The sequence below is a fragment of the Pundamilia nyererei genome, unplaced genomic scaffold (assembly GCF_000239375.1).
Source record: "Pundamilia nyererei isolate P.nyererei 1_Seehausen unplaced genomic scaffold, PunNye1.0 scaffold00042, whole genome shotgun sequence".
Taxonomy (NCBI): Eukaryota; Metazoa; Chordata; class Actinopteri; order Cichliformes; family Cichlidae; genus Pundamilia; species Pundamilia nyererei.
Window position 1 is genome coordinate 3,314,748 of NW_005187443.1, and position 21,897 is coordinate 3,336,644.

Below are 21,897 nucleotides of genomic sequence, written 5' to 3' on the forward strand. Positions count from 1 at the left end.
AAACACAAAAACATTCAAACCAAAGAAAAAAGGCATTTTTGTGCATTTATAACAGACAGACACAGACAACAGCAAAATCTACAGTGAGGACATTAATTATTGCTCTGCCTGAACTAAAAGAATGGATTTTCACAATGTCCAGAAGTAAAAGCGTGGAACAGGTGATGGAGCACGTGATGGAGCGCCACTACGACTTTGACCTCACCTACATCACAGAGAGGATCATCTCAGTCTTCTTCCTGCCAGACCTGGAGGAGCAGCAGTACCGCAGAAACCTACAGGAAGTGGCCTCCATGCTGAAATCCAAGCACCAAGATAAGTTTCTGGTCAGTGTGAAAGGCTGAAACAATAAGAAACACAAAATTCAAAACAGGCATAACAATGTTTAATATTAGATTCAAGCAATGGCGTTTTGGATTTGTAAATTTCTTCTGCCTTCCCCCAGCTTCTAAATTTATCAGAGAAGAGACATGACATCACCAGACTCTACCCAAAGGTACAGGCACTCACATCTGACACATAACTCAGGCTACTAAGACATCACCGAAGTGCATGAGCAATGTATGTGATATACTGTAGGTACATTTATATGTATATTTAGGGTTAATGAAAATACTTTACAAAGCATAAAACCACTAGTATTTGAAATATCTTCCTCTGCGATGCAGGTGCAGGACTACGCCTGGCCCGATCTTCATGCTCCACCCCTGGACAGGATCTGTGCTGTTTGTAAGGCCATGGAGACGTGGCTAACTTCTGACCCAAACAATGTAGTGGTCCTCCACTGCAAAGTCAGTGTAGTCTGAATACTCATCTGATTCTTTAGCGTTTAAAAAGTTATAACACCAGTAAAACTGATTTGATAATCCCTTTGATTTTTGTTTTGACAGGGGAACAAAGGAAAAACAGGGGTCATTGTGGCAGCCTATATGCACTACAGCAAGATATCAGCGGGGTAATCTGCATTTTGATTATTAGTCTGCTCTTAGCCTCAATATGCCAGCATATGTAAGGATCTACTGTTTGCACAAATGAGCCCTTATGTCCAAAAAAGCCACTAAAACAATCTTTGTGGATTTGTTTAAATCTGTAGATAAAGCCACCAACAGATTTCATGACTTCCTCTTAGCATACACCTCATCAACATCAAGCTCAAGAAATAATGAATGAACTAATACACTTCTGCCCGTGTTCACAGAGCCGACCAGGCCCTCACCACACTGGCCATGAGGAAGTTCTGTGAAGATAAAGTCTCCTCTTCCCTGCAGTCCTCTCAGAAGAGGTGTCAATCCCCTGCATATCATCCATTTCCTCCGCCCACCATTAATCTTTTCTTGTTGTGTTGCAGTTATCACCTCAGTCACTGTGTCATCACACCATTTCTTCACCTATCTTTGACAGATACATCTACTACTTTGGTGGTTTGTTGTCAGGTACCATCAAAATGAACAGCAATCCCTTGTTCCTGCACCAAATCCTCATTCCTTCACTACCAAACTTCCAGGCAGGAGGAGGTCAGTTTTATAGGCTGCAATTTGTTTTTAAATGGTAATTTTCAGTGTGAAAGTGGGAACAGTCAGTGTTTTACAATGTTAGGGGGGCGGCGAGAAAACAACAAAGCCTCTGTCTGCAAATTCTTACCCTTTTTATTATCCCTAAACTTATTTCTGTATTTGCAGGTTTTTATCCTTTCCTGAAAATCTACCAGTCTCTTCAACTGGTGTATACCTCAGGAGTCTAGTAAGTAACTGGTCAGCTATATGTGTGTGTGTTTTCAGCTCACCTCCTGCGGGCAGACATCTTTCCTTCCCTCAGTCTCTTTCACACATGTTGACTCTGTCTGTGTTTAGGTGGAGCTGGGACTCTGCTTATGTTAAAGCTTATGCTGTTTGCCAGTGTTTACCCAACTGTGGCATGTTTTGACTTGTTTTATGTATTTTAAGATGGACTGTCCATTTTTTCTACTCTGTGTGCGTGTACCTGTGTGTGTGTGTGTGTGTCTAGTGATCCACAAAGCTCCAGGGCAAGAAAGCTGTGCGTGACTATGGAGCCAGCACTACTATTGAAGGGGGACATTATGGTGAGAAATAGCACATGATTAACTGTATGTCAGTAATTTACAACCTTTCTTTGATTTCTATCCTCTCCGTATCCACAAATACATACAGTACATCACTGCAATAACTACAACACTACTGCGTGTTGTTTTTTTTAAGCTAAATCCTGTAGTCAGGATTTTATCCACGCTTAACAAAACGGCTACACAAAACACTTTTTGCCCTCCTGACTCTGATGCACTTTTTTAACCTTACTTTTGAACAGTGCTTGATTATTTTTAAACCACTTAAGAGTTAAATCTTCCCGAGACTGCATGCTCATTTTCTCCCATCAAGAGGATGGGATAAAAATAAATAAGTCCTTAGCAGCCCAGGAATAAAAGAAGGCATTTTATTTATCTCAGTGTAAGGGGCTGCTATCAATATCTTGAGACTATCGTTGTACACTGCTTTTCTATATGCATCTTTGTCCATAGGTAAAGTGCTACCACTGGCGGAGACGAGCAACAGAAAGAGAGGTGGTCTTTAGAGTCCAGTTCCACACCTGTACTGTTCATGGAGCCCAGCTGTGGTTTGGCAAGAGTGAACTCGACCAAGCCTGCATAGGTATAAAATTACAAGTCCAAAGTTTGTCAGTTGTTTGGAGGAGCATGGAATGGCAAGAAAAAAATGCCAGCTTGAAGCAATGACAGAGTCAGACAATTGGGCATAGAAACTGATGCTGGTAACTACAGTCATTTGTTTCAGACAACGTCACTTTTTCTGTAACTCACTTTAAGTATTTGTTTTGCAGACATAACAGCAATGTAGAGGTATGTCATCATTCCTTATGTCTACACTGCTCAAAAATGAAAAGAACAGTGTTTTTAATCAAAGTATAGCATTAAGTCAGTTAAACTTCTGGAGTATTGATTTGGCCAGTTACATTTCTGGAGACTGGCAGTTACTCTAAGAGAACTGGACAGGGCTGTAGAAGGTGGTTAGCACATCAGCAGGACCAGTATCTGCTCCTTTCTGCAAAGAGAAACAGGATGAGCACTGGTGTGAATCTCTCTGACCAAACAATCAGAAACAGACTTCATGAGGGTGGCCTGAGGCCCTGACGTCCTCTAGTGGCCCTGTGCTCACTGCCTGGCACCTTGGAGCCTCACTGGCATTTGAGATGATGGGAGCAGGTTTACTCTGAGCCCATGAGACAGATGTGAAAAAGCCCAGATAAGCCATGGAGAACTTTATGCTGGCTGTAACATTGTTCAAAATGGCCAGTTTGATGGTGGGTCAGTGATGGTCTGGGGAGGCATATCCATCAAGGGACTAACACACCTCTCCAGGTTAGGCAACAGCAACCTGACTGCTATTATGTATCGGGATGTTATCCTTAGACCCACTATCAGACCCTAAGCTGGTGCGCTGGGTCCTGGGTTCCTCCAGGTGCACGACAATGCCCAGCTTCATACAAACTACTGACTACAATTTTGACTTGCTGCAACGAAATTTCTACAAATTGGACTAGCCTGCTGCATCATAATTTTTTTCACTTTGATTTTTGAGGTGTCGTTGACATGGTGATAATTTTCTTCCCATCCAACGATGTGGCATCCTTTCTTTCACATTACCCAATCATATCAGGACAGATATCCAGCATGATTTTTTCCCTGTTGAGATCTGATTTATTTTTAAAGTGTTTCTCAACTTTTTTGCGCAATCAAAAGCTTTTTATGTAACTCTTAATTGAATTTTCTTTTAAAACTGGAGCATTAGCCAAATGTTTTCTTCTGTAACTGTTAGTAAAGCTCATAGCATAATTACTGTTGAAATGACTTGTGCTCTTTGAAATGTGCACATATAAAGACATTAGCTACAATGGTTCTGAAAAGGAGCATTTACTGTCTGCAACTCTATTCCTGTAATTATGTGCATAGCACCCCCAGCAGGCTTACTTGATGTCTACTTGCTGTGTGTGGTTGTAAAACTTTAGTCTGTGTCATTGTTGCCGCCCTTTGCGATCCCTTGGCTCCACCCCATCTTCAAGGGGAGTTAGTACTGTTAGTACTCTAAATAACTGCAGCATGGTTGTTTAGACTCTGCCTCACAGCATAAAATATTACAAAAAGGAAACTTTCTGCTGCATAATTCTGCTGCAAACTTGAAATTGTTTACATGACTGTATTATTCAAGACCCACTTATTCCTCAGACCATTGTTTTGTTTGTCTTCAGAGACAAATAGCAAAGGACAGCGTCAGCTTAGATGAAACAGAAATGGTTTAACGTGGTTCACTAAGCAGCAGTCTAAGGACAGTACCTCTAAGTGCTACATGCTGACTCATGCATAAAATATACAACTAATATTAAATCCACACTTATGTATGAAACTAAAAAACAAGCTAATTTTAGATAGACTTCTATGATGTGCCGTGCTCTGTTTCCTTTTTTGGCCTATTTATTTCCATTATGCTGAGAGTAAAAGCAAGCATCTTTATTTATTTACTTTGTTTTGGTGTCTCTCTGTAGTTACGGTCTGGATATTTTAGTCACTCCTTTATGTTTGCCTTTCTGTAGATGACAGGTTCCCCCCTGATGCTACAGTGGAGTTTATCTTCGCTAATGGACCAGAAAAAATAAAAGGTAAATATCACTGTTACCTGCATATCTTTGAATCATTTCATGCATTCCTCGCACCCAGTCTCTTCTTTCTCATTTTAAATTAAGTTCAACACTTCATGGTTCTATTCTACGGCATGAAACTCCTTGATTTTAGCTTCTGCTATACCAGCAGGCTTAATACAATAGCTATATAAAGTAAAAACAATACACATACAGGACACCACTCATAAATACTAATAAAATCTAATATATTAGTAATGAGCTATGTGTAAATATGTTTCAAATAAAAACTTTGTGTTTGAGGTCAAGAATACCACCAGAATGACACCTCCATCAAAGTGGAATATAACACCTCGGATCCTGTTGTCAGATGGGACTCCTATGAGAATTTCAATCTGCATCATGAAGACAGCATGGAAAGTAAGAAATGCTTTACATATACATCTAAGATCTACAGCCATGGTCAAATTCTGTTAAGTCTTCTGTTTTATTTAATAAAAAATCATCTAGTCCTTACCAGGGCTTAAAATGAGATAAATACAACCTCAGATCAACTGCAGACGCAGTCCAATGAAACCCTAAGTACACTCCATGATTCAGTAGCTTGTAGAACCACAATTAGCAGTGATAATATGCAGTAATCATCTTTGGTATGACTTTATCAGTCTGTCACATAGTTGTGGGGGAATTTTGACTCACTCTTTTTTACAGCATTTCTTCAGTTCATTGACGTTTGCAGACATTCATTTATGCACAACTCTCTTAAGTTCTCACCACAGCATTTCAACTGGATTGAGGTTTGGACTAATTTTCCCCTTAATTTCTCTAGAAACAGTAATATACTTATTTTTTGACACACTGTTTCTTCATTTTAGCTCAATATTAGTCGGATAAATAATGACCCAGTGTAGTATGTCATATTCTGTAGTTCATCTGGGGTTGTAGTTACCTATTTTTTAGACCTGCTAATGACTGGATTCTTTTTCTTGTGTCCTGAAAGAAACATTAGAATAGAAAGAAGGTGAGCTTTCTTCATATTTTGACTATGGGCTTTAGATAAAGAAGGAGGAATCAGATTTCCATCTTGTTTTTATTAGATATCTTTCATACAAGGGGACCGCTGGATGGAAGCTTATACGCCCAAGTGAGGAAGCGACGTGGACCAGGAGCAACTGCCTCACCAGCATCAACCAATGGCTGCCTCACTACCAGCCCAACAGTGAAGACTCAAACTTCCACCCAATCCAAGACTCTCACCTACACCTCAAATTCCAGCTACTCCTCAGTCCCCTCTGATCACCTGGCTGACACCGCTCTATCCATTAATGAAAGAGATAATATTGACTATCCATTGAGGAGAAGCAATAGGGAAGACGAAACAAAAGAGAAGACAAGAGGAAAAGAAAGGGACAGAGAAACAGCTATATTAGATGATACAGACCCATTGGGTCCTGGAGGGCTGAGACGAGAGCACTTGTGTTGCGGACAAGCAAGTATAAAGTGTGGTGACATGGGGTTGGAGAGGGACAGAGAGCCCTGTCTTCCCAACAGTCACTGTCTTGGACGTTGCAAAAGCATTAAAAATCATCCAAAAAGTCAAACTCTGCCAGTTTTACCATCCAAATCAGTGTCCCCTCATCCTCATTCAGCTCATATGGAGCTCTGTTATCGCCACAGTGTCCATCCTCTACCAGAGTTGCCATGGGAACGTTCAACTCCACCTCTACCTCTACCTTTTGTCCATAGGCCATGTTACCCTTATTCCACTCGCGATCATGCACACCCACACAGCCACACCCTGCCAGCCTCAAATAGACTCTGCACTGGGGAAGAGTGTCACCTTCTTCATTATTCCAGCCACATCCCAGCGTCTCATCTATCCAACCAGCCGCAGCCATCAAGCCCTTACAGAGAGATGTTCTTTGGCTCTCCTGCACAGTCCTCTGGTTGTCCCTGGCAAGACTGCTCCTGCAGACGTGAACATCAATCAGCCTCACTTAAAACAATACACTCAGCTTACCCAGACCAATCAGAAACAATACACTGGTCTCAAGGAACAGGTGTACCTCCACAATGGGAAACTGAAAATCCATGGGACATAGCAAGAGAGGCAGAATTTTGGCAGTGCAAATCCAATACGCCTGTATTTCATCTCTACCAACCCTCTCTGGACCGAGGTCCAAATCTAGAGCACCCTAGATTTGTTGTTGCACCTCACCAGAACTACCCAATCCCCCAGTCACTAATAGATATACGGGATGGAGCCAGCAGTGGATACCACACGCCCTTACAGCCACGCCACTCCTGCCCCTGCTCACCTTATGAGTCATCTCCAGCTGAAAGCCATGAGAGTCGAGGTTATGCCTCAGGATATCACTCTGGATCAGCCTCCCCTCTACCTGCTAATAGCCCATCACCTGCAAAAGGAAAGCTGCCCGAAACCCCACTGGGATCCAGAGACCAAATGCACAATGAGCATCACAAAGGTAGAGGAAAGGACTAAGTGGATGGGTTAACATGCTTTTTTCCCTTCTTTTATTTTTCATCATCACTCTCTTATGTTATACTTTCATCTCATATATTTTAATCTCTCTTATGAAAGTCGAAAAGGCCAAGACAGACGCAGAAGATGAGATATCCCAACATTCAGAAACTAAGTCTGATTCTAATGGACAATCAAGCACCCCTGGACCAGACTCTGACCATGACTACACACTGATTGGTAGCAGCAGCCCCACACACACAGAAGACAGGTGAGTGAAACTTTGCTTTCTGACATCTCACAATTCTGGAAAATACAGCTACATATAAAGATATGAAGAAAATTATCATATGTGGTCTTTTCATTAGTGTAAATGTCGACAGTCCTTCTCAAAGCCAAGACACATCAACACCTCAAGAGTCCAGCGCAAGTAACAAAAATGTGAAACCAACAGAAACACAAACTCAAGGTTCAATCATGCCTGTCAACCCCGTGCAAACATCAGGTGAGTCTTCTGAAAGTAGCAGTCCTGATGGTAAGCTTGGAGCAGTCAAGGTAACGGGACATGCACATGGATCTAACACATCACATGCTTCAAGCTATGCAACTGTCATTATCACCCCAGTTCAAGTGCAACTCAATGGTTCTGCCCTCCCTAATGATAGCCCATCAGACAGCAGCAGAGGTGTATCCATAAATCCAGCAACTAGTTTAAGTTCTAGCCCTTCCACCACTTTCCCAAATTCTCCTATTGGTTCCCCGGAGCTACAGTCTTCTCCTCTGCGCTCCTCATCTGCTACAGACACAGCAGGACAAAGCTTGACTCCAGACAGAAACAGCTCAGCTGACACCAAACCGCCTTCACCTGTTCCCGATGGATACCATACACCAAACTTTCCCTCAGCATCCTATTACTACTCATTACTAAATGTCCCCCATGTTCCATACACTGGGTACACTGCAGTCACTATCCCCACCATCCAGCCACCGCTCCCAGAGAAGAAACGCTTTTCCACAACAGCAGGATCCCTAAATGGACACAACTCTCTAATTCGGGCTTCCTCAGCGCCTTCCCCCACACATCATGTTACTTTCTCCCCTGCTGTTGGAGAGCAGAGGAGGGGGTCTGCACAGCACAGCTGCCGGGAGGAGCCAGACATCAGGGTCAATGCTAAGTTTGTCCAGGACAGCTCCAAGTACTGGTACAAACCAGGCATCACCAGAGACCAAGGTGAGAGCTTTAATGAAACATGAATTGGTAATATCAGGAACACTTAATACATCAGGATGGTTCGTATTTAAGTCGTATTATGGTCAGTGTGTCTGTTTTGGGCCATTACATCATAGCTCTAATGTTTCTACCATAGCCATAGCTGTGTTGAAGGACAAGGAGCCAGGAAGTTTCCTCATCAGAGATAGCAATTCCTTCCAGGGTGCCTATGGCCTGGCCCTCAAGGTGGCTACCCCTCCTCCTAATGCCAACTTCTCTTGGAGCAAAGGTATCTATCATAAATTTAGCTTGTTTATAATGCCTCAGTCACACAGGCTTAGAGACTGATCGGCGACCCCCAGGCAACCTCTCACTAGTGAACCGGTGTATTGCCCAACAATTTGACAAGCAGTTCCTGGAGGTTGCTGGCTGCTGCTGGGTGAAATTCGTTGCTGCAGCTAAAACCTCTTTGTTAGCAGCAATCTGCTAGTAACCAAGGCAATAACTGCAAACAATAATGTTTGCTGTACACAGTAGTTTGCATGGAAGGTATCAACTTGTCTGCAATCACTCACTGACTACTCGACAAGAGACAGTAAAACTTGAATGAGTGCAACACAAACTGGAAACAGAGAACCTCTGCATTCAAAGTAAAATTGTGCCTTACCACTGCAACCCATACATTTCAGAAAGCACAATGTTTACTCTGAAGGCTGACAGTTTATGTGTCTGATTTGCATATGGCTCGCAGCAAGCAGTTGGCAAGTGTTTGCATACATTTCAGCGTCTTCCATGCAAACTACAGATGTCCGGATGTTTTCAGTACAGCACTGTACACCTCTGTGCCTCAATTCCTCCAGCCACCAACTTGGCAACTTGTTAGTGAATACACGTTTTTCCCTAGAGGCCAATGGTTGCCAAGGGCTCAATTACTGTTCTCTAGGGCACAACTTGTCACTGTAGTATTCTCCTGAACAATAGGTGTCGCCACTGAGACAAAACCTCCAAATCAGAGGAAGTCAAAACCAGTGTTGCAATGTCTCCTTTTGTATTATGAGTGAATCTATGATTTTCTGCACTGATATATAGTTAAACTGTTGGTAATAAATAAATAAATAAATAAATAAATAAATAAATAAATAAATAAATAAATAAATAAATAAATAAATCAGATCCTGGGTGAAGTTACAAAAGTTGAGAGGTGCATAATCAGCCGAAATGACCACTTGCGCCAAAGAATGTATGGCACTTTTGCTATGCAGTGTTGTTTGTGAGGTTGAAAATGGCTGGTATAAAGGGCCCATAAAGCATGCAAACTGGAACACAGAAAGAAAAAAAGAAAGAAAATGGACATTTACCAAAGCATCTAAAGACACACTGATGGCTGCATTTTGGAAAAACGCCAAATAAATTATTTTGTGATGGTGATACAGTGTGTTAATGTATTAAAATGGTTCATGGTGAACATAATAAATATAATATGGTCAGAATAAAAGATATCAGCTACATTATGCTGTATTTTCGTTTATGTTTATAGAAGATTAGAAGCAAAACAAGCCCTTTTTCATCCTTTCTTCCTTTTCAATCTCCTGTCTCCCAGGGGATCCTCTGGAACAGCTGGTGAGACACTTCCTGATCGAGTCTGGGCCGCGAGGAGTGAAGATCAAGGGCTGTCAGAATGAGTCCTACTTTGGTTAGTTACACTGTAGATCCAAATGCTGCCATTTATTTCACATTTTCAGTGTTGTGTGAGAAACTTAGCATTTTAATCTACATACAGTTTTTGAATATTTACTACATTCCAAGCCTCAATTTTCTGTGTTTTAATCCCTTCTAATCTGTCACATTTGCAATCTTCTTACCTTTTTTTTTTTTGTCTCAGGAAGTTTATCCGCCTTGGTGTACCAGCATTCAATTACTCCCATCTCTTTGCCATGTCCTCTTCACATCCCAGAAAAAGGTATTAATTGTTTAATTAGATTTCAACTAAATCTATTATGCGAGAACAGTTAAATGCTCTTCTATGAATAGGAGGCATTTTACAGCCTTAAATGAAATTCATCATGTTTCAGATCTGGTTGGGGAGCTTCAGGAAATGCAGAGTGCAACAAATACCAGCACTGCAGCTGAGCTCCTCAAACAAGGAGCAGGTACTTCTCAAACTCCATGTTTTCACAATGTTGATCTGTAAGAAAAATATTAATAATAATAATAATCTTTGTCATTTCCCTAATGAACCAGCGTGCAACGTCCTCTACCTGAACTCTGTGGAAACAGAGTCGTTAACTGGGCCCGAAGCAGTTTCTAAGGCAACGAAGTTCACTTTGTCTCTGAATCCACGCCCAGTGGCAACCATGGTCCACTTCAAAGTGTCCTCTCAGGGTATCACACTAACCGACAGCAAAAGAAGGTACTTATGAATCACTACAATGTTACATATTAGGAAGAGCGTCAGTTTCACTTAATGAGTATTATTTGTATATTTTGTGGTATTTGTTATTGTATTAAACAATCATAGGAAGTATTAAGTCTTTCTTTCATGCCAGACTTAATGTTATGTATGTTTACGCAGGCTATTTTTTAGGAGACACTACCCAATCAACAGTATCACCTTTAGCAGTCTTGATCCTCATGATCAGAGGTGGGTCGTTAAAACTAAAACCAGTTTTATCCATGTTAATAAAAAACTACCCTTGTTTCTATGTCACTGTTGATTATCTTTAGTAAAGGTGGGAACAGACGTGTGTTTGTCGCTGCTGTAATGACTTATATTTTTCTAATATAAGTTCTCTTTGTGAGTTGCATATTCGCTTTTTTATGTGAGAAATGGATGTATATTGCTACTCTTTTCCCTAGTAAAACAGTCTCTGTGTCCTTGTCACTTTGTCTCTATTTGTGTACCCGTGCTTCAGGTGGACTAATTCTGATAGCACGTCAAGCAAGTAAGTGCTTGTGGGGCAGTGTTTTTCCCTTATCAGTGACAATACCAGCTGGCACTATGTGCTTCTTTGCATGGCAATTGATCACCATTGGATTTGCTACTCGCTTTTCAAAAGAAAATTGACTTTCCCTCAGTGTTAAATGGGGTTTGCTTTTTCTTTTGACCTCTTGTGTCTGCCCTCTGGTGCAGGATGTTTGGCTTTGTGGCGAGACGGACAGGCACTGCTACAGAGAATGTGTGTCACCTGTTTGCAGAGATGGACCCCGAGCAACCAGCTGTAGCAATCGTCAACTTTATCAACAAAGTCATGCTGGGACCACAGCTACGGAGATGAGAAAAACTGAGAATTTTTGGGGGAAAAAAAACCTCTCTGAACTGTTAGGGATCTGGGGAAGACATTAAAATGGTTTTTGACATATTTTCTCATGAAGTGTGTGTATATACCATTTTTGTTTGCGTTTATACAATTTGCATCACTGTGCTTGGCTGTATGACTGTTTTTATAAGAGAATCTAATTCTGACAAATCACTGCTCTGTAGGTCAAAGTATTATTTAGAGGAATAGCCAGTGATTGACCGAAACTTGGTGATATTTGCTGAATAAGACTGAAAAAGAGATTTAATTTGTTTTGTGTTTGTATCTTTTATTTTTATTATCGTTGTTAAAATCATTTATGTTATCATTTTTCAAACTGTTCACATGATGAACAAACTTTTGAAACTGCATGAGCAAGCATCCATGTTATTTTCCTAACATTTTCCATACATCAGTATCAAAAGCTGAAGAAGAAAAAGGGCTCAGAATGTGGCAGGAAGTAAGAGTCATGTGTTCAAGGGTAAACTGGTATAGTTGCACTTATGAAACACTGGAAAGAGTAAAGCAAGTGGATTCATGAAAGTGTGTATTCTGATGATCTAAGGCAAAGGTGTGGCTGCAGTTTAACTCACTCATTACATATAGATGGGAAACATTATCAGTTTTGTCCTCACAGCATGAATACTAATAAAGGTCTAACTACAATAGAGCATTATGTTAACCAGAATTTAAAATGCAGACTATCTAGCAAAAAATTTTGTAATGTAAAATATAATCTTAAAATAGATTTTAACAAACATGCAGTAAGTTAAGAGGTCATAAGCATTACATGAATATGAACAACTTTTCTTTTGTCATAATAAAAGCGCATAGAGAAGTTTTTAGTTAATAATCACTTCACGAGTGAACTGTTTCACTTAAAACCAAAGACTATTGTGATATTTTGAACTGTTGATTTTTCTTTTTTGAAATACATTTTTCATTTTGCTATTTGTGTTTTTTCTGTACACTGAAACAGTATCGAGGTGACTTCAGCACAATTATTATTTTTCATATTGGATTTTTATGTACAAGAACTAATATATTTTAGGTGTCTGAGGTGGTGAAAAGAATGATGTATGTCATATCTGACAAGAACATTAAAGCAAGTGTTCTGAAACCAAGTAGTGTCTTCATAATTAAAGTTATAAGTTACGCACATCTTGAGACAATTTCAGTTTAAAGGATCATCTTCTCTGTGTTACTTACAAAGAACAGGTGATAGCTTAGTTGTGACGTTCTAATTGCAAACATCTGGCTGCCGGTTTGATTTGGTACATCTCAGCCTTTGAACGCATAATTTAGGAACGACAGGAATCACAACGCATCGATTAAAAGGACGAGGTCCCACCGAGATTTGAACTCGGATCGCTGGATTCAAAGTCCAGAGTGCTAACCATTACACCATGGGACCGGTTACGTTAACGCTGCGCACATACGGCTTCAAGTACACGTATATATGTTTCATCATACTCTCTCCCAATGTCAGCACTGGTAATAATTACGCTGTTAACCTGTCGTTTAGGATTAAACACATTAGTTCTCCGGTTATATCTTGCCTAACGTTGGGCTTTTCGCTGCAACTATCTGGTGTTCGGACACTGCTGGATACACACATATATACGTATATATAAAGCTAACCAAGCTAACAATCATAGCTTCAGAGGATTGACCGTGTCGGAATAAGAAACAAAAGCTAATTCGTTATATTCGAAGCATCAATGTAAAGATGCAAACTGTCCACCACGTCTGCCTAACCGACATGTTTGATAAAATCAATACAATCCTGTATCGTACGGGATAATCACTTTAGAATCTAGCTAGCTACTCGTTATCCGATACGACTTGACAAAATAAAAGCGTCGTTTTCAAAATAAAGTTTCTCCAATTTCATTAGCGCTAAGTGTGGATTCAGTTAAATTTATAAACTAATATACCGTGAAGCTTTATGCATGTGAAAAGCGAGGCTTTATTTTTAACCAATAGCATTATAGGTGAGAAATATTACATACATTTGAAATTATTAATCCAAGAAAATAAGTCGCAAGCCATCAACTCAAATCGACACTAGAAGCGCCATGGACATAGTGTACTGAGGTAAGGGTTTGTGTGATGAACATAACGACACAGTAACTACATCAGGCGTTCCAGGGTACTTAATAACCGCACACCTGTGTATTTTTCAAGCCCAGTTGTTTAGCAGGTTCTCTGTCCAATATTCAAATTTTAAATCACCTGAAAGGGTTGAGAGCCATAAGTTGCTTATGCTTGTGTATTTTTCCCCCGTTCGTTTCTTTGAAACAACAAAAGGCTTCTTTGTTACGATTGCTGGAATAAGCTCAACTACTGCATAAAAATGCATTTTATTGGCAGGCACGCAGGGATTTATGGCTGAATAGCTCTATGCTGTTCTGAAGCAATGTAACCCTGTGGGCTTTAGTACTGTTGCTTTGTTATATCACAAGGACCCACGTGTGACGAGTAGACATGTCCTTCCTGATTCTTCCAGAAGAGGGAACTAGAGGAACTTTAATAAGCAACTGGATCTCCACATTGCTGCTCCTGGCGAGGTTCTGAAGGGAAAACAGTACAAGTCCAGGATTTCTCTTTAAGATTTTTTGTGAATAAAAACATGCTTGGTCTCGCCGCACCCTAGTCAAGAAGCGGATCATGTAACAACTCACGTAACTGTCTTCAATGTGTGTTTGCGTGTGCGTGGCTTATAAAGTCCAGGAACAGCTTCCATGTCCTAACGCCCAACCCCGAGTAATTATTTAAAAAAAATACATTTATAAAATACATTTTAAAAAATGAAGCTGAAAAAGGAATTTATAAAGTCAGAGAGTGAATGCAGACTAAAGATCACTAAAGTCTAAGTCACATATAATAAGAACTGCATTTGTTTTGTTGACTTCAACAGACCATACAAACAAAGGTACATTAGTATATAGTAGTACAGGTACTGAAGGTGGAATGGGCAAAGGCGATATTCAGTTATTAATTTACCAGACTGATGGTTATACTGTTCTGAACCTGCTAGCTCTGCAAATTAAATTCTAGCAGCGATTTTAAATTTAAAAAAAAAAAAAAAAAAAACAGAAGAAGAAGAAAGCAAAGTTGAGAACTGGGTTGCTTTTGGTCCTGCCTGACTTTATTGCTCTCCTTCTTGCACCTCCTGTGGTAAATGTCCTAGAGGGATGGCCATTTATTGCCGCTGAAAAACAGTGCTGTTTACATCACCTGCTGTATAGTTTTACAGTTCAGCATGGCGCAGCCCGGACACCATGCAGTGATGCAGCTGCTGCAGTTACTCTCATTCAAGCAGATTCAAAGGTTCTAAAGATGTTCAGAGCCATGTTGAATTTGATGTTTACATTACCCAGTAATACTGAGCCAAAGGAACCGAAAAGTGCTGACTCCACGTCACACATATTGATCATGTTGTTTCCTCCTTGTCCTTGCTGCTTCCTGAATCCCAGCATCATGCCTTTCATCTCCCCCTGTCACCGGGGCTCTTCTTTCCTGGCAATGGCCGCATTTACTTCCACTCTCATCACTTGAAACCATATCACAAGAAATATGTGGATGGATTTACATCTCTACATAAAAATGTATTTTTTTCATAACATGACTATATTTTTATCCAAAACTGTCAGATTTATGTTTGTGATTTCTGCATCCAGATATGTGTTTTGTGGTTTTCTTTTTCTCAAAAACTGGACTGTTGCTTAGGTGCAGAAATATTTAGACTTTTTTCTTCGTCAGTGAGAACTGTGGCGGCTGTTGTGTCATTCTCAGACCGATAAACATGAGGCTCTGCCACAGATATGTGTGATCACTGAGAACTGCCGTAGGTGTTAGCATGCACTGCTGAGAACAACAGTGGAGGAAGTGCCCATTTTCACCACCAGTAGCCTGCCTGTCACCAAGTATAGGATTCACTTGCACATAATGGTGCTCAGACACGGTCCCCTGTGGATGAGGGGAATATTATGAATGCTTTGTTGTAATCAACTATCTTCTCACTTACAGTTTGTTGCTTTTCTCTCTGAGAGACAGTGCATTGTGGGGTTAAAGTGCTGGCACCCTTAGCTGAGCTGCTGCTTGTCTAAAGTGCCGACCGTCTACACTGCCTGGGGGAAGTGAGCCCATGAGGGCTCTGACCAGCAGCCCGAGGCATGCGATGATGACAGATGTAAGTGGAACAGGGTGGCAGTGCCTCAAGCAGGATATCCTGAGTTTCATAGGCATAACATGGATGCATGCTGCATTGCACAGCAGGACATCTACTAGCTGATCAACACATGATTTCACAATCTAGCTCCAAAAGCTCTCAGGTACTTTACATGATCTGGTGGACCCAAGGCCACTCTTGATCACTCTGGATAATTGAGTACTGTTAGATATACTATTTCTTCTTCTTCTCAAAAGACATGTAGAAAGTGTTTGTTTGGGCAGACACATCTGGCATTGCTGGGCTTTCCTTGGAGGCTCTGCAATTGCTGTCAGACCTCTGAGCCTGTCCCTCAGACGTCCTCTGTAATTTATTAATTTTCCACTTTCAGTGCATCAGCACTATTTTGCACAATAGATTTGCAGTTGCTTGTAAAGTTTGTCACTTCAGCAAATTATTTTACTTGTGGCTATAATAAAAATATCATAATGCATTATAATATACAAAGTGCACATAAAGCCCCATTGCAGTTTGGCTGTGTGATCAGCTGGTGTCCTGGCATAATAGCCAAAAGTGAAATCGAGCTGTCCTTAGAGCATATTTCAGTTTAAGCTCTGTTACTATGAAAGTTATTTATGTGTCTGCACTAGTGCCACGAAAACTATTCCCATAGTTTTAGTGGGTCAGTGTTTCTGATTTATTATTTCCACTCTCCTGGTTTCCAAACAGCAAGCCAGCTCACGGAGAAGGGCCGGAGCATTTGAGGACACAAAATGGCTGGGCCAGGATACATGTCTGACATGGGTGCTGTGGAGCCAAATAAACCCCTTGCAGCAGAATGGCTTGATCTAGTGCTGGTGCCAGACTTGGAAATAGCCCAAGCCACAGGACAAGGATCAACTCTCCATGAGCATTAACCTAACACCCACACACTTTACTACCAGTTACTGCACATGAATCAACACCTAATAAGCTTATGACACATATCTAAGGTGCTGGCGGGCTCTGGATATGCTAGTTCTGCGGTGCAGATAGAAAACCTGGCATAAAAACATCTGTAGTCGACAATGAACTCTGCACATACCTTTGGGTTTTATGGTTCAAGTCAAATTATTTAGTGGTCTGTGGCTAATCCTTGCCAAACAGGGGGTACCAAATGTAAAAACCCTCAGACAAGGAATGGACCAGAATATTTAGGGAATGTTTGTTGCAAAAAAATTCTTGCTGTTTTAGAGCCAAAGCTATACTCGCAGGGGATTTAGAAAACAGAACAGCAGTGCACAATATACTGTGGCTCGAGCACTGTTAGATCAATGCAGAGATAATTGGAAGGCTTGTGAGGCAGCAAAGTACGTGATACAATCTGATGAACAGAGGTGGCTATGCAACATGTCCATGTACTTTGTAAGATAGGCCTATGTGTGTGTGTGTGTGTGTGTGTGTGTGTGTGTGTGTGTGTGTGTGTGTGTGTGTGTGTGTGTGTGTGCCTGTATTATCATTTCAAGGTAGCACAAACAAGTAATATATAAAATGGTAAAGCTCATGCACAATATATTCTAAAGCGGTATTATTTTTACAGTAAAACACAGGCCTTGTAAAGCGGCAAAAATTACACTTTACGACTTGAACAGGAGCTTACAAAATATCATATTCAAAGCTGCACTGACATCGACATTCTTTTTGCAATTGGCACAGATCTACCGCTTGTTTTTACAATTAGTTGGAAAAGGATACTTGGGACCGGATAGGCCGCCTCTCTTTTTCCCTCTCCCCTCCACATCTAAGACCTTTATGGTGTTTACATTACAGACACACCTCTGACCTTCACTCAGGCCCCCCACTGCTGGCCCTAATACCACACACACCACCACCATTTTAACTACATCCCAGAGATTATTTACGCACAAAGCCGGTTTCCGAAGAAACGTCACTCAAATTACGACAAAATAAACAAATGAATACAAAATAAATAAATGCACTAGAGCACAAGATACTGACCGTATTTTGCTTGTGAAAGCGTGTAGTGGAGGTGTGTAATCGTCTAGGGGTTTTTTGGGTTGGGTTTTTTTTTAGCACACTCGGCCACCGCTGGTGTATTGTAAATGTATGGCAACATCGCCATGCAGCGACGTTGCGTCTCCAGCCTACCAGTGTACTGCAGAGTAGACACACCCCTCCGATACGCACGCCTCATTGCACACATCTGCGAAGTGTCAAAAAAATTCGCGGGGTTAAATTCATAAAATAAAAGATTTAGAGCCAGATTGAACTCTTGTTATTGTTTCAGATGTGTGTTATTGTTTGCGATGCTGTTGTGGCAATATTTACGTTTTTAATCAATATTGTTCATATTGCACGTAGCTGCAAACAAAGACATTCCTGTGTAGGTGAAAAAAACACGGCCCGGGAGAGGCAATTTCCACCTATTGGGACGACATACCGTGTCTAATGTTAAGCACGGTAATCCCCACACCGGGTCTCCGTTGAATCAGAGATCACAGACAAACGGTGTCGCTTTAAACCTCACGCGGTCAAAGTTGTTTACCTCTTCGTTACCTTTGACGTCACGACACACCCCTGTTTGAGGGGGACGGAACTCCGAGTTATTGGCACCGGAGCCCACCGAACAGATTAGAGCTTGAGAGACGCGTGGCCAACCACAACGGAGGAGACACATCAAGCCCAAGCGTGATTGGTTGCCGTAGGGGCTGGGGGGGAAATCCCTCTTTCCCGTAGAGGTCCTAGGGAGGGGGCGGTGCATAACAAAAAAAGAAAAAAAAGTAATGGCCATCTATTTGGGTCCTGAAGAAGGAGGGATAGCCTAAATCTCGTCGGAGTATCGTCGCTGTTATTGCGTTATTATCATTTTGGCACGTGCATTTGTCTGTTGAGTGATACCCAGTTGCGTGTTAACCGTTTCCCCCGCAGCTCGTTCGTTGCGCTCGGCTGCAGAACGGTTAATGAGCTGGCTGAACTTGGTGCCGCGTTTTAGGGTTAAAGCAGCCAAGCTAGCCACGCTAACGTTAGCTACTACCGCGGCTGCTGTGAGAGCCAACGTCTGGAAGGGCGTACGAGTTTAACGTTTTCTCCCCGAAGTCTCCACACGTTTCTGAGTTTAGTGCCGCGCGCTCGTCTTCTCTTTCTAAGCTAACCTGCCTCTCGTCAACATGGAGGGGACATACTTTGCAAGAGCATGAAGACGACGACTACGACGAACGACGACTAAAGAGGATTAAAAACAACTCGGTCTTGATGGGGAAAAGTTGAGCTGAGGTATGAAACTCGCACACACAGGAGAAATGTTAAGGTCGAGAGTTGAGTTGTTGTGATTTCAGTCGCTCGAGACTTTAGAAGAAACTGATTTAGCGCAGTTTCACTCTGTGGCTCTATCACGGTGTTTGTTCCCGCACTCAACGCTATATGATTACCGCTGAGTATGTACGTTGCTGTTGAAAATAGTTCAGCGTTACATAAACAAGAGTAACTGCAGGTCAGGTACTGTTGGAAAAGGCCCACTCAGTGACTTGCGTCTTGCACTTTTTTTTGCTTTTCTGTTAAACAGGATTAAGAACTTGGGAATAATTGAAGAAGGGTTTCACGTCTTACCTATTGTGCAAGGACATGCTAAAGCGTCAGGTGAGACCTTTCTTTCTCTTTTGTTTTTTAAATCATACTTTGCAATGTGCAATGTGTATATTGGTACACTAAGAAATTATGCAACTTTGTTCATACGCAAAATTTCCCATAGTGTCTAGATGTTTTTTTAAAACATGGACCCGAGTGATTATAAGTTAATTACCCCATGACAAGTTAAATTAAGTTTCAGTGAAAGCGTCAGTAGTTTTTAAATTTTGGAAAGTTACCTAAATCAGTCACAGTCCCAAAACTAAGGTGTGTTTATATGCAAAAGTGAATATCAGGGTTACTTAAAATTTATTGTTATATGTCCCCATAAAAACTTTTTTACAGAGTGAAAATAGTAATATTAAATTGCTGCTTGCTTATTCACCTTTAATAACAAACTGATATCAGCTGACATTTTATTGGCTCAATAAGAACATGATAAGATACTGAGAAGCTGCAGTGACTTGATGTACTTGGTGTACAATTCAGCTTTCCTGTCACATAGCTTACAGCTATAGTGTTCCTGTGCTACTACTGTTATGTGAGTATGGGAGCAGAATCCCTTTCACTGTAACACAACACAACACATCACATACTGCTTTCTGCTTGGCTGGAATTATTTATACTACTACACCTTAAGCACTCACATTAATAGTAATGGGGAATGGAGCCATTTAAGAATAATGACACCATTAATTAACACAAGCCTACTGTCTCTTTCAAGTCTGAAATTTTAACAACCTGCTGCTCACAGGTTGCCTACCACTGTTCTTCATTTAACTAACTTATGGGTCCAGGTAAAACTAATAGCAAGGGGTATATATACTGCTTATTTTCCCAGTGGGCTCACATTTATCCATTTTTGATGAAAAAATGGGAGATACACACTTGTTCACTTTATTACATATAGCTGTAAATTCTATTCCAGGCCAATACACCAGCTCTTAGACATTTACAAAATTTCAGTTTTTGTAAATTTTGTCTAAGGGGATGATTCTACTTTATTATGTTTATTATGATGCCAGGTCTCTCTTGGAAATGAGTTTTTAATCTCAGTGAAAATTTAACCTGGATAAATAAAGGACTAATAAAATAATTATAGAAATCAGAGTGGATTTTATTTCCACAAAATGTATGACTTCAATAGTAAACCTAAAATAGAAACTGTCTGCCTTTTGATGTCAACAGAAACTCAGAAGGTTGTAAAATTAGTGTTTTTGGATTAGACTGGATTTCTATTGAGTCTCTAATAAAGCAGCCTGTTAATGTATCAGCGTACACAACTCGCATTGTGAAATAAATGGTCTGTCTCTTTCCAGTGTCTTAACTAACATATTATTAATGATGTTCTGAATTCAAACAACTTGGAAATTTACTCAAGAACCGATATTATTTGGGTCAGGGCCTGAACTCAACCTAAATCAAGACAAACTAGGCTCGGTGACGTAAATCCTTTTTGTTGTAGGACGGTTCGCGAGAAGCTACGAAAAGGGCCTGGTTTGTGTCATTATTTACAGTAACAGGTAGCAGGTTGTTTATGGAGGGGTATGCTGTGGTGATAGCACAACCCATTAGGTCTCCTACACACTGAAATACCCCAGCCCCCTCCTCTTTTTCATGACTAGGGTAATTGGTTGCTTCCTCTTACATGTGACCCTATAGAAAGAGAGAAGCTGCTGTGCTTTGCTGTAAAGGCCCACTTATACGTACCTCTGCGCATGCACGCTTTTTGACACTTGTGTTCTGTTGCCTGTAAGACTAATGAAGTGTTAAGTTCCCACTAATGTCTTTGGGTCCTCTTTTACATCTTGTGGTTGATGCTTTCTAGGCCAGAAGCATCACACAGGTAACATGATGTATATGGAGCGCATCATGCTGAAATGAATTATTCCTGGAAAGCAAACTGTGTCATTGTTTTTAACTGGAGCAGTTTGCGTGTAGTGATTTGTTTGTTTGTTTGTTTTTTCCCTGTTTATTTTAGTATATAAATAGGTAAAGTACAAAATTTTAATGGCATTGTACATTTCTTCACCTTTCAAAATCTGACTTCTTTATAGAAATACAAACAGTGAATTCTTTAAGTTTATGTCTTTTAATAGGACTATTTCCTGAATGAGAGAGAGCAGTTTATGGTGGTTATATAACCTGACATGTCGGCTAAGTGTTTTTGCATCCTCCTCACCCACATGTCTGTAGTGTGTCCGGTTCTGTCCAGTTGGATTTTCTGCGTGTGTGACTCCGTGTGCTAGAGAATGTGCATTTTTCTGTCAAATTCAACATAGACATAAACAAGACTTTTGGTGTGTGTTTGAGTGGGCCTCTCCTTGCCTCGTCTCTTTCCCCTCCAGAGTCCAGCAAGGGGCCCAGCATAAGGGGGGCAGCCTGCCGTCACTGCAGCTCCCTCTCTCTCTCTCTCTCTCTCTCTCTCTCTCTCTCTCTCTCTCTCTCT

The 21,897-nt window shown here is 40.9% G+C and overlaps 2 protein-coding genes, 1 long non-coding RNA gene and 1 other non-coding gene across 8 annotated transcripts in view; 2 read left to right on the forward strand and 2 right to left on the reverse strand.

Moving 5' to 3' along the window:
- Positions 1-12,770, forward strand: part of LOC102198695 (tensin-2) — a 32,986-nt gene extending 20,216 nt beyond the window's left edge. For 3 of the 4 annotated variants that reach the window (XM_005731342.1, XM_005731344.1, XM_005731345.1), the window contains 22 exons: positions 143-326; positions 446-496; positions 669-791; positions 891-955; positions 1,199-1,282; positions 1,402-1,514; positions 1,680-1,740; positions 2,005-2,080; positions 2,534-2,663; positions 4,618-4,683; positions 4,966-5,082; positions 5,760-7,148; positions 7,265-7,415; positions 7,513-8,375; positions 8,512-8,643; positions 9,955-10,047; positions 10,237-10,314; positions 10,427-10,504; positions 10,596-10,764; positions 10,927-10,995; positions 11,267-11,296; positions 11,485-12,770. In XM_005731342.1, the coding sequence (XP_005731399.1) occupies positions 143-326; positions 446-496; positions 669-791; positions 891-955; positions 1,199-1,282; positions 1,402-1,514; positions 1,680-1,740; positions 2,005-2,080; positions 2,534-2,663; positions 4,618-4,683; positions 4,966-5,082; positions 5,760-7,148; positions 7,265-7,415; positions 7,513-8,375; positions 8,512-8,643; positions 9,955-10,047; positions 10,237-10,314; positions 10,427-10,504; positions 10,596-10,764; positions 10,927-10,995; positions 11,267-11,296; positions 11,485-11,629 (4,267 nt within the window). In that variant the 3' untranslated portion in view covers positions 11,630-12,770. The remainder of the gene's footprint in view (positions 1-142; positions 327-445; positions 497-668; positions 792-890; positions 956-1,198; positions 1,283-1,401; positions 1,515-1,679; positions 1,741-2,004; positions 2,081-2,533; positions 2,664-4,617; positions 4,684-4,965; positions 5,083-5,759; positions 7,149-7,264; positions 7,416-7,512; positions 8,376-8,511; positions 8,644-9,954; positions 10,048-10,236; positions 10,315-10,426; positions 10,505-10,595; positions 10,765-10,926; positions 10,996-11,266; positions 11,297-11,484) is intronic. The other variant, XM_005731343.1, reaches the window with a different exon arrangement.
- Positions 292-18,437, reverse strand: LOC102198519 (uncharacterized). Of its 2 annotated transcripts, none has more exons than XR_001290358.1 (3): positions 18,370-18,437; positions 17,823-18,027; positions 292-340 (listed from the first exon to the last, which is right to left on the reverse strand). It is a non-coding gene; the product is annotated as an uncharacterized LOC102198519 (long non-coding RNA). The 2 variants fall into 2 exon arrangements; XR_311692.2 differs by lacking the exon at positions 292-340 and adding an exon at positions 15,059-15,206.
- Positions 12,993-13,064, reverse strand: trnaq-uug (transfer RNA glutamine (anticodon UUG)). The gene has a single exon. It is a non-coding gene; the product is annotated as a tRNA-Gln (tRNA).
- A 111-nt stretch (positions 18,438-18,548) lies between the features above and the next one.
- Positions 18,549-21,897, forward strand: part of LOC102199547 (vitamin D3 receptor B) — a 25,950-nt gene continuing 22,601 nt past the window's right edge. Inside the window, exons 1-2 of the mRNA XM_005731346.2 lie at positions 18,549-19,097; positions 19,387-19,460. The gene's annotated coding sequence lies outside the window, so the exon portion shown is untranslated. The remainder of the gene's footprint in view (positions 19,098-19,386; positions 19,461-21,897) is intronic.